The sequence below is a fragment of the Daktulosphaira vitifoliae genome, unplaced genomic scaffold (assembly GCF_025091365.1).
Source record: "Daktulosphaira vitifoliae isolate Bord-2020 unplaced genomic scaffold, ASM2509136v1 Scaffold_4, whole genome shotgun sequence".
NCBI classification, from domain to species: Eukaryota; Metazoa; Arthropoda; class Insecta; order Hemiptera; family Phylloxeridae; genus Daktulosphaira; species Daktulosphaira vitifoliae.
The window spans coordinates 38,157,540-38,170,778 of NW_026099575.1; the positions used below are offsets into that span (position 1 = coordinate 38,157,540).

General features: G+C 28.1%; 1 protein-coding gene across 1 annotated transcript; it reads right to left on the bottom strand.

Annotated features, from left to right (window-relative positions):
• Positions 1 to 273: 273 nt before the first annotated feature.
• On the bottom strand, positions 274 to 2,807 carry LOC126906097 (cuticle protein 19-like). The gene is made up of 3 exons (XM_050686376.1): positions 2,680 to 2,807; positions 1,086 to 1,283; positions 274 to 997 (listed from the first exon to the last, which is right to left on the bottom strand). Exons 1-3 carry the CDS (start codon positions 2,692 to 2,694, stop codon positions 737 to 739), a joined length of 474 nt encoding a protein of 157 aa, XP_050542333.1. The 5' UTR covers positions 2,695 to 2,807; the 3' UTR covers positions 274 to 736.
• Between the last annotated feature and the right edge of the window lie 10,432 nt (positions 2,808 to 13,239).

Genomic DNA, 13,239 nt, shown 5'->3' on the forward strand with positions numbered 1-13,239 from the left:
ATGATAAAATGAAAAATTCTAATTTTCTTTGATAATTAAATTATCTAAATCAATCTAGTTTAAGAATAATTAAGGTGAAATCAGCTGTTAGACGATAAAGGTTTTATTATAATATTCAAACTAAATAATTAATTCTTTGTTCGATTATTAGAAACGATTAGTATAGTTTCGATTTTTTTAGGTCAATAAAACAAACATAATTTTAAGTATAAGTACTTTTATTTAATAAAATGAGCAAATATGAAATATATATACAAAAAGGATTAAAAAGTGCAATAAGAAGTACAGTGGATGGTGTTGTTATTATTTGTTATAAACAGGGAATATTAAATCTGTATACATTCATATGTATAAGAAATACAATCCAAATTATTTATACAAAAACTTCAATTAAAAAAAAATATAAAAATACAAAATTTTCTTGATTTACCATACAGTTAGAATAAAAATATAAAGCATATTTTGTGATATATATAATTATATATGTAACACATAAAAGAGATCATTATTGAAGTGAAGGAATTAAATCATTAATATTATTAAAGTAATACAGAAGATGAAGAAAATTGACGTTCATTTGGTTTTCTGAAAGTGAATCTTTTTTTTTTGATTTGGTATAATTTACAGAGAACTTAACCTAAAAGTATATTATGATAATATGCAAAATAATATACTTGAATTCAAATTCGATAACTAGACTGGGCAAAGTGATCTTTTGTATAAAAAACACAGCCTATCAACGACGGTAACTGTGGTAAAGAGGAGCGTGGTGGACTGGTAATGTAGCCGGGTGGTGTGCGTGTCCTGACTTGTGTACAACAGCGTTGAAACCATTGTGGTCATCAGCGGTGTAGGTGACTTTACGGGTGGTGCCATCGGGTTCCACCAAACTGTATTCTCCTTTGACTACATCACCATCTCTTTCTTCCCATTGGTCCTTGACATCGCCAGTATGGTAGTCTTTCACTCCGTAGTTGAAAGAGTATTTTGGCGGAGACTTAATGTAATGTAAACAATGGAATTATTATTTTTTAAGTTTTCAAATATTGATATTTTCAATAAAATATTCACTACGCAATACTCACATAGTAGTCGACGGGTTTGGAGTAGGTTGGATAGTCGGTGTGGTAAGTACTAGCCGAAGAGTATGCTGGATAGGCGGCTGGGTAAGACGGATAATCGTAAGAGGATACTATGGGCGAAGAGTAACCACCATGGTAAGCGGCGCGGTGAGCTAGATAACTACCACATGCGACATGAAGGAGAAGAGCAGCAAGTGTACACTGTAAAAAAATAAAATCGTATTATCCGAGTTACAAATTAGTTCACAAATTAGAAGACTATTTCTTTATATGTATAGTCATGCACAATGGCTTAAGTTTATGGCGATTGCATTAAAAAAACCGTAGACACACGTAAGAACTTGTCTCATTTGGAGACGTTAGTTGGCTAATTCGATCTTTGATGCGGAACGGATCGTGCATCTCGATTACAGAACGCGAAACGATATCCAACTGGGTGTGGTAAGCTTGTAATGGTCGCGAAGAGGGTTAGGTACAGGCACTGTATGTGAGCTTTTGGTGTGACCGAGTCGTGCTGAGTCATTGGATTTTATTTACACGGTTTCGATCGGTGTGTGATGCGATGTGATCACGACAATCGCAGAAATCGAACAGTTTTCACGACAATGCGACAGCCGTTAACACGATAAGCGTGAAATGCGATTACACCGGCGATAATTAGGTTAGGGCGGTCAACGGGAACGGAGATGATAACGATAATGATAAATTGCCTATTACGCAAAAGCTGCGAGACAGACGCCGCGATTCTATACAAATGAATAATCAAATATAATAAAATACCGGTAAAAAACGATTAGCGCGTGATTCGGTAGTAGTATTGAAATCCGAGAAATTTGATCACGCCGAGTTGCCTATCTTAAAGTATTAGCCAACTCACGTGGTAAACAATGTCTGTACAGTGGGAAATTCACATGTGTTGCTTATACTCCTCCGTCTGGTCAAACGCAAATCGTTTTACATAACGAAAAAAAATGTTTATTCTTTTGCTAAAAAACCGAAACTTAACTAGAATATTTGTCGCCGCATTGTTCAGTTTTTTTTATATTCGAATAGTGTTATAAATAAACAAACAACGTGATTTTTTAACTTTTAATTATTTTTAATAAGGTTCATTTTCTGTATAGGACCGAAGGATCGCATACTCAATTATATGTATCACCATAGAAATTTAATTATAATTAGGACGTGTATCACAAGATTGAGAAAAGCTTCATGTATGTTTTCCCTAAGACTGCAGAAGTCTATGATACGAATTTGATATACAAAGTGATTTTTTTTATCATGGTCCACTCAATTACTTACAAAATTGAGTGGCTAATGATAAAAAAATCACTCTGTATATGAATAAAAAAACTACAAGATACTAACTCTAAAATCAAAAAATGTATAAAAATTGATTTATGTAACTAAATCTTCTCTCTCTCTCTCTCTCAAAAATATATATATATATGAGAATTGTATTAAACTTTTATTGAAAATGGTATTTAAATAGATATACGTTAAAAAAAAAAACGAAGCTCAATTAAAATTACTCTTTTGGTTTCTTTAAGATTTCACGTTTAAACATTGTAAAACAGTTTTTGAAAATTTTACTCACTTGTAAGAAAGTCATTTTTGTACGTTTTTCGAACAACACAGTGACGTTGTAGAGATAAACTTGTTGCTAGACAGTCCTAGAACACTGTTGAATTCAGTATGACTTTTCCATAGATGACCTGGTGTATATATACTAAAGGGCGAACGCAGTGCTCCCCACGCTTGTCGTCAGCTCATTGGTTCGTTGTCCATCCGAGTGCGTCCGCGGTCATTTTAGATGCATTGTTGTTTCTTTGTGAACCATTGCGGCGGTGGCGTTCACCATTTGTCCGCAATAATCGTTTTTGTTATTTTATTTTTTTTTACTTGCATTATTTCGTATTGTTAGGTCAAAATTCGACTCCAAACCTTGGACTAAATACTTACACATTACACTTAAACGTAATATGCCACACCGAGTCCTCCATCGAATATCTTTTGAGGTATCATTTCGGTTTAGGTAAATATCGATAACCTTTTATCGAAACTTCTTTTTTGTTAAAAGTTTTTATTGCGAAATCACTACATATTCGGCACAGTTAAAAAAATATATGTAGTAATCACAAAGTATTTTAACGTTACCTTATTACTATTAATCCGCCACAGTCAGAGGTGACCCAAGCAAATTTGTACACGTAAATATCTGATCATGTTGTAAGTCGATTGTCCCTTAACAAAATGTCAATATAAGCATATCCTACGCTTAAGACCACCCCTAACTACAGTCATATCAGTAAAAAATTATTTTTTCTCAAAATTTGATAATTTAATTTTTATTTAAAAAATATTTTGTCGCGAGTTTTTAAAAAATCGTATATGAATAGTTTTTATGTGTTAATTTTTTTTGATTTTTCATACTTCACAAAAATACTAACAATATTTTAAACGTTTTCAAACATATAAAAATAAATAATATAAAATTAAAAGTTTTCAAACTAAATGATTTGTTTTAATGTTCAAATATTGTTTAATATCAATGGCGTACTTGAAGAGAGGGTCATTTTCCCCCATTATAAATTTCTAAATTAGCTCCTTTTTAATACTATCAGTAAATATTGAAATAAACATTTTTTTGCTATCGAAACACAATAAATACTTTAATGAAATATTATTTGAAATTTTACTTAGATTCATACTTGATTAAAATAACAGTATGTAGGGTGAATACTCTTTGAACTATTATCATTTTCCTTAGTGTATTGAATATTCGAGAAAGACTACAGGACAAAATAAAATAGAGTTTTTAAAACATTTTTAAAGAACGAAAAATTCTGAGATGTGCTTTGATATAAAATATGCTCATTTGCTGTATTAGCGCAGTGTAAAAAATATTACGTATAATTTACAGTATTACGATTGTTCTCGCAAAAAAAAGTACGAAGGATATTTTAAACTGCACAGCTAATCAGTTAGTGGTAGCCGATAGATTCTGTAACACATTGTATTATGAATGAGTTAATAATTAACTATTATAGCTCAGAACAAATTAACAATAAGGGCACGTTTTTCTGGCTATTTTTATTGCGATGATTATCTCTTCAAAATTACAGTCGTAGAGGTTACCGATACATGTCCTCGATAACCGTGTCAATAACCAATTTTCTCACTCGGGTTTTCTAAAGGATATACGTCTTTTAATCATCGGAAATATAATAATACGTAATACATTCAAGGTATAAACTAAAAGTGTATTATATTTTGAATTAAAAAGAAATTGAACATCTATAACAAATTGAAGGGCACTGAAATGTTGATACACAAGAATTACCTATCATAGTTTGATGTCGGCCACAACACTTTTCATGTCGTCAAAGACTTAATGGATAACAAATTATCAATAATTGATTTTAAATAATGTACAAAGAAACACTTAAGAATTATAAATTACCTCTCGACATAATTGGTTTGTTTTATTTAAGTTTAAGGCAGTGTAATATTGATGTTGCTCTGTATGATAACTGTTTGCTCATTACATACCAATTACTTTAACGATTCAACATTTTTATTGAATTATTGTATATGTTGATTTTTACTTATAAGAAAATACAAACACTCAATATTTTTTTTTGTTTAATTTTCAATTTCTATTTCGCTCTGTTTTTGTCCCAAATTGAGCATATCATAGTAATTTATTTTATTACTTAACGAATATTTGTTTGTGTTACACAAAACATGAACTGCTTACAAAAATATTTTCCCACGCCTTCAATAAAATTTTATTTTCTCAAGCATTTAGTTATATTCATGTGTCCAGTTGCATAAATTTTAATTAAATAACTTAGAATAGAAATACTTATTAACATTTCTTTTATTTTTTAGATAACCTCGAAGGAAAATACACATTTAGCATGTTCTAATCCAACTAAGGGCTTATTTCTTCTATTTAGAAAATCTTTTACTCAATTTATAAAAATGACACAATTATTTATTTAATGGGACTTAACTATGTTATCATATTTCTAAAGAAAAATGTTTTATTTAAAATTGATTTTTTCTGTTTTATTTCGTAATTAACATCAAAGTTATAAGATTTTAATGAATTTTTGTTATGCATTTTTGATTTCTAAATTTCTGGTTTTAATTTTATAAAACGGCGAAAATTTAAAACCATGTTTTTATGACTTTTTATTTTTGAAGTGCTAAAAACAAATTTTCCCGATAATGTTAACTCGTAATTTTTTGACAGATAACGTACATTCCTATTCGAATTTTGATAAATCTCAATAATCTACTTTTGTGATATTTTTTGGATATAAGCAAAATAAATATAAATTTGAGTACTTTTCCATATTTTACGAAATAAATGTTAGAAAATTCATTACAATGAAGAGTATTTTGGTGTTGTCAATTTGCACTAAACAAATATACTTTTATCTGGAGCTATTAATAAAATGATCATGTATCCATAACTGAGCTCGCCTTTAAATTGAATGTGCAAAAAAATAAATCGAGATAAATCCATAGTAATTTTTAAGTACTAACGTTTTTTTGTCGAAATGTAATTTAATATTTCCCAAGTATTAAGTGCATCGTGTATTGTTTTATAATAATTATTTGGGTACTTAAATTTCAATGGAACCGGTGATATTTAATAATATATTACATTATAACCTGACTTGTTCAATATTATGTCACGAGTAATATTTTGTTCGTCAAATCTTCATACAACGAATTTGTTAACGAATACACAATTGTTTAGGATTTCGAAAGAATTTTTTTATTAAAAAAAAAAAAAAAAAAACGACATTTACTATTATATTGACAAACGACAGAAATTGAATTAAATTATACTCAAGAAAAATAATATGTTTCTCACAGTAAATTCTTAACGACAAAACAATTTAATGAATAAAAAGGATCAAGAATATTATATTTTAATATCATTTAATCACATGATACTTAAATACATATTTATGTTTTTATTATTCCACAAAACCTTTCTCCAAAATAATAAATACAATAAACGTGATCGGTTTTTGTGATTTTTAAAGATTTATTTATTATTATTACAATAGATACTTATTATAGTTTTACTTAAGAACTTGTTCGTGCCTAAAGCGAGCGTTAAAATAATTTCATAATAACTTCAGGATCAGCCAACTAGAACAAAAGTAATAAAATTACTGTTGTCAGTAAATTATCTTAAGTTCTATTAATTCATCTATAAATGATTAATTTATAGATTTTATACAAATTTACTTTATCCTTTGGCATTTGATGTAGAACTTTGTTATTTATATGGTTACTAATTACAATAAAAGCTCAGGGATAAAAAGGTACTAAAGTGAACCTCAACGTTTCTTATGTTATAATATTTAATTCTAACTCCTAAAACCATCATTTTTATGCCCACGGGCATAAAATATGTTTACTGACAGCAGTAAATAATAAACTCACAAGAGCATATTATTTACGATGTTCTTAGACCAAGTAGTTCTTAAAGCAATTAATGAACGCGATTGTTTGCTGCGGTTCAACGATTATCATATTTTTGATAATCGTTGAAATAGCTGTTCCTTTTATTGTAAAAATTACCCACATTAAGTATTTTTTTTGCAAAAAAAGATGAAAAATATTGAGAAATAGCTAAAATGATGTAATTTACTGTCATTTTCATGTCGAGGAAGGTCAAGGTCGATAGAAATTACTTGTATTATGCCAAGACCTAAGAGCGCACTGACACGCGTTGGTCATTACATTTTCCCCTTTTTTCTTATGTATAAAACGTTATACGATGTCCATTCGAAAGACGTTTCGCTCTAATAATTACGCGCTCATATACAAACGGATAATGTACACAGCGGTCTAAGCACATTCACACACACTTCGCGACATATCTAAGTTTCGTTATATTTTCCCTGTGATCGTATTACTGTTATTATTATAATGTTTACATGCACAAATACACGTTTATTACAACATGTTATACTTATTTATTACGATTCGAACCATCGCTATTGGACCATGAATTACTTTGTTTTTTCTACATATAAAGTGCATTAGTGCAAACAGAGAAGCTTGTGATAACTTATAAGCTACGTATTTCCACATTATAAACATATGATCAAACTTGACTGGATAAAATTATAAAAAAAACTCGATTGAATAAATGGTTTCATCTAACCACATTTGCAATCCAATTCTGACAATGACATCAAATTTAGGTAATAAGCGACTGATAAGTTTTCAATTAATTTCTACACTTTTTTTACAGCCATGACATAACTGCGAACAGCTCTTGAGAATTATTCATCGTAATGTGTAGCTTTTCGTGTGCAAATTCTGTTTATGTGGAACACTGGACGTGTGTATATATTTAATCATAATTAATAATATTAATCATGTCCAGCGTTCACACTTTTTCCCAAAGTCGATAATCCGCATTGTATTTCGTTATTTTAATTAATATTTCGAACAACGCAATAATAATAATAATTATATATTGTTTACCGTTGTACATGAATTTTTGTGTTCAACGTGAAAAAAATATACACCAATCCCAAATAGTCCAAGGTCCGGGCCAAATTAAAACTCGAAATCAATTTAAAATGACGTTATGGCACTCGCAGGGCGTTACTCTATAATAGAATTAACTAATAAAATTAGATATTTCCAGGTGAATTGATCTACACGAATATAATAATAAGTTAGATTCGATCGCTCCCGTCATCTATTTCTGTTCATACGTTTGGTTCTGCCATGTAAACATCAGATAAGCCAGTCTTAATAACAGGCATATGTATATTATAGGAGAATGTGCGTTTTATACTTTGAGGATTCCTATAAAGTCTATTTCTTTCACTCTTAATAATTTTCATGTCGATACGAATTTTTCGTGTGGGTGGTAGTGTGTATATTTTAGTTTTGGGTTTGTCGAAACAGTGCGTCAATATTAAGTTCAGCATTGGCTACATGATTTATTTTGAAAATTCAACATATTGCACCTCCAAACTAATTGTTATAATTGGGCAGTGTTTATAACATAACTGGTTAGCTGAGAGTTTTGTCAAATTACTCTTAATTACACCTTGTAGCGTTGTTTTTACATGCTTATCAACACACCCGTGTTTTATTAAAAAAATAGAAATTGTGCTGGTGATTTGACATGATATTATATTTTTACTTGTCACGCACGTCCATAAGATACTAAGTCAACGGGCGTTTAATTCTCTACGAAAGAAACGAATAGCATTAGATACTAGTTATACGCCTCCGGATTTTGAAATATTACCAAAAAATGCATAAAAATATGAATGTATATGTCCCCAAAACATGACATATTTAATTATAATGATTAAAATTAATAATAGCTTATATTTAACCTTAATATATTTCATAAGAAACTCTCGTTAAATTTAGATAAAATGCCATTAAGAACTACAAAAAACTGTTTATTTCTTATTTTTAGTAGCAATAAATTATATTATTGAGATACATTAGTAAAAATTTAATGATTTTAACCAAATCATCTAAAAGATTAAAAATGATCTAGTTGATGATTAAATGGACAATGATGAAAACAATTCTGTGGCTATAGCCTCAGCTTTTAGTAAATTCTAAAAGTGCTATGTTAATTTTCAGCAGTAAAAAAATATACAAATCGTCATTTTCTATGTGCAAAAACAATTCTTTATAAAATTTATATCTAATTTTTTGGTATATGACAGAGAATATCATTTTAAATAGCATTTGGATGAACAATTTTAGGCATATTAATTGATTAAAAAAATTACGAATTTCTTTTATATAAAAATACAAGTCAAATAATTTGTCTTATAGTATTTTTTTTACTATTTGCAACCCATTAAGGGCCATAACGACCTGTCTCGAAGAGAAGGTTTCTTTTTCATAGATACTTTGGGACGGGACTTTTTAGAAGTTGGAAGGATAGTGACTCCAATTAATGAAATGATTTCTAGCTCAGCAAATGAGTTGCCCTTAACCGTATCTCGAATCTGCACACAGTACAAACCATGTGTTGTCGCGTTACCGTCTCCAGCACACCGTTACTCATCGTATTATACAAAAAAATAACAAGATAAACGTCTTATCTACAGTGACGGCCCAAGCTTTTGCGGAGTCTCGAGCAAAGTAAATTACAATTTTAATTTTTGTCATCCTTCAAAACTTGTCAGCATTTTTTGGGGGGGGGGAGGAAGGGGTATTATTTCAAATATTTTTTGATGACCTTTTTTTAGACACGACAAAAAAATACAAATATCGCGAATAATTTCGGGGGAATTGAAACCCCTAGATATGCCACTGACCATTTTAACATGTTAATATGATATATATATCATTTTAACATGTTAATATGATATATATATATATATATATATGTTATTAATACTTAATAATTAATTATACTGCAATAAATACAAGTATTGCAGATTTTTAACTTATTAATTCTTATGCAAAATTAATTGCAATTTTATGACATTGTAATACGTGTTTTGATTTCAGTAAATAAAATGTGGAAAGTTCAGTAATATTAATCCGAATCAGTATCTTATGATATAGATAAACACTCCACGAAGAATTTCGTATTGTAAAAAGTATAATGGTTACAATGTTGTGCATAACAATTATTACCCACCTTATCTGCACCTCCTACACAAATATCTTGTTTGCAACACATAGTTATTCGTTCAAAATAGTATAATATCTTATATCCTTTTAAAGTTTTATGTCCAACACATTTACCTTCTATTTTATCCTCTGTTTCAATATGATCGATCAATAATAAAATTGTCATGATGTATGATTTCAATCTTTTATTAGTTTTGTAACATAAACGTGGAAAATAAATTAACTGACATAATTTCGTTGCGTGCAGTTCTGTAATATTTAGTAATCCATTCTAATAATACTGCATAGAGTCGTACACGAAAATATTTTTAGTATTCATACTAAGATCAACACGGCAAGTTATATTAGTCATCAAATATTATTTTTTTATTTACAAAATAAAAAATAATAATAAATAATAAGCACCAAATTTGTCATGATGTGGCTTATTCAAAATAATTATTTATGAAAACATGAATGACAAAATAATGTGTGAAAAATAAAAACAATAATTAATAAATATTATTTACTATAGGAATTGGAAAAGAATAATGGACATAAAAAATTATCGAGAATATCCCTTAATCATTAAGCTAAAATTAATATTTTAGTTATAAATTTTTCAATTACCCATGACTTGTATATGAAAATAATTAAGACTCAATGATGATTTCTATACTGCTATACTTTTTAGAAATTCTATACTTTTTCATTTAAGAAGAAGAAACACTTTAGCGGTGTTTTCCATTTAACCGCAATACATATACAACAATTACACGACAAGGATTATGCTATGAAATTTTTATGGTATATAATAAATTATTTCAGATTAATGTATATCGATTATTAGCATTCTATGTCAAGTACCTACGCTAAATCATTGTATATAATTATTTAGATATAATGTTATAAAATTTACAAAAACGATACTGAAACTAAATATAATCATCTAACTATTGCGAAATTTGAAATGATAAGTAGTTAAAACTCGTATGTTCATTTTTTAATTAATTAGAAGCTTCTCTGATGAACCGAAATGCGTTAACCCCTTTGTATGGATATACAAATACCGTTTTAACTGATCAGTCTACTCGGTTGCAACGTCATTCCCACACGCTCCCAATGTTGTTTTTGTTTTTCTATTTTATGCAATGTGTTCTAGAACAGCATGTTATCTAAAACATTTGAATCGTCAAAAAACCTTATACGGACGTCCGTATACGAGCGATATAACAGTGACTGGACGCTGACCGGTAACCTAAATCCGCACGCTTAGAGTCCATTGCACATTCATCATCATCAAGATAATAATCGTGCGGGTTACGATTCAGCTGAAAGATTTGTCAAATAGAATAATATTCTGTCGACATGTAACGCATTAATTTGCGCAATGGATTTGATATTTCAATTATTTTGAACATTTTTATTTAATAATACATAAAGATGTAATGGCATGAATGTTTTGGTGCGCTTAATAGATATTTTGTAGTTGTCTGATGGATTATGATTTTCTACGGGAGAATAATATTACATCATTTAAAATAATTGAATCACGTTGAAAAATTGGAGTGACAAAATTAGTAACAATAATTACAGAAAATAAAAAAAAGGCTCTCATTTAAAAAAAATATATATATAAATATATATTTTATATATATCACGCTGAATATTATACAGGTTTATCATAAACCATTCAACTACTCGCAAAATAAATACAATATTGGAAAAATATTTTTTATTTATTTCAGTTACATATATTTGAAATATGAAATAATTTAAACTTTTGGACAAGTATTTCAGAAGGTATTAAGAATTTATGGTAATGATTGAAGGTGAAAAGTAAGTGCTGCTGTTATTATCACTGGATAAAAAAATAACTTCCAAAGTAATGGTTGTTATCAACCAGTCATTTTCTCAATTAAATTATTTTTTATTTTATAAGTTAAATTTGCCATTTAAAATTTTTAAAAATTTAAAGGGCTTGATACAATAATTATCAATAAAAACTGTTTGTTACTATAAATGAATGCACTGGACTTCAAAGAACATTCATCAGAAGCAAAAATATACTTTTCTAAATCAAAGTTTCGCGTTGTTTTCAAATCTGCAATTAGACTTTATCTATCAGTTCTAATTTTTTATATTATTACTAATTATATACATATAAAAAATAATTAAAAGAAAAAAACATTGTTTTCCAATTATTACTGATTTGATTTTTAATATGTTAACAATAATCAGTCCAAATTTTCATTTTTAACCTATTTTTTTGGTTCTTTAAAATTGATGAAAAATTTTTGATAAAGATTTATGAAAGTTTATAGCAAAAAAAATTGAATATATTACCATAACTTTTAGCTCAATTACAAATTTAAAATTGACATCTAGGCCAGTCAACAAAGGAAAAATTTCTTAAAAAATTCCCAACCAAATTTTATTTTATTAATAGTTGAATTAAAATATGTATAATGACATACTAATAGTCTTCATTGATTGAAATTGAGCTTTTTTTTACAGCCTCGCAAAAGTTCAAAAATATGAGCTTTTTTAATTTTCTCAAAAAATATTTAACTTACAAAAAAAAGTTTCGTACAAAAGTTGTTTAAAAAACAATTATAAACAAACAAATTATCTTATATTTTTTCATTTAAACAAATATTTTTCGAGTTACATTACATTTAAATTTACTATCTCCCACATCTTCTAGGCTCATATCAACTGTCCTCGAATTGCATTCAATAGCATCCCTTCATCTCTTTTTTGGTCTTCCTCTATTTCATCTTCCTTCAACATTCATTTCTATAACTGTTCTTACAGCTTTCGATTCTTCTCTCCTCATAGNTTATCTTAATCAGGGTATTAATAAGAAACTAGCAGATAATGTAGCTTTTGTAATTATCAACCAATTTCTCTAAATGAAACACTATCTACAGATTTGCATCGAAGCGTTTCTTATGATAGTATATGACCTCCCTGTGCTGGGTTTTTTTATATGTAAATACTTATTTTTTAATAATAAGTAATAATATTAAAACTTAGAAGTTATAGAAAAAGTTTAATTGCACATTTGAAAACATCACGAAAAGTTTATTTAGAAAAGTATATTTTTTTCTGATGAAAGTTCCTTTTGTTTAGTGTATTTATTCATAAGTAACAAAATTTTTTTATTAAAAAGTATTGCATAAATTCCTTTAAATTTGTATACGCATTAAAAGTATATGAATATACAACTCCTTTTTATTTTTATAATATCTCCGTAAAAATTACAATATTATATTATTGAATACCACTTTCATACTCAATTTAATTACTNTTTTTTGAATGTCAATAAAAAAGTATTTTTTTTTTAAACTGACATTCATTTAAGATATTATAAGGGTGTCTATTAACAGTAACTAATTCTACACAAAAATCAATTAAATATTTGTTCGTCATATTTTAGCTTCGATGCGAAGCGGAGAAGGTATTAATTTTACTATGATGTGTTTTTTTTTTTTTTTTTTTTTTTTTTTTT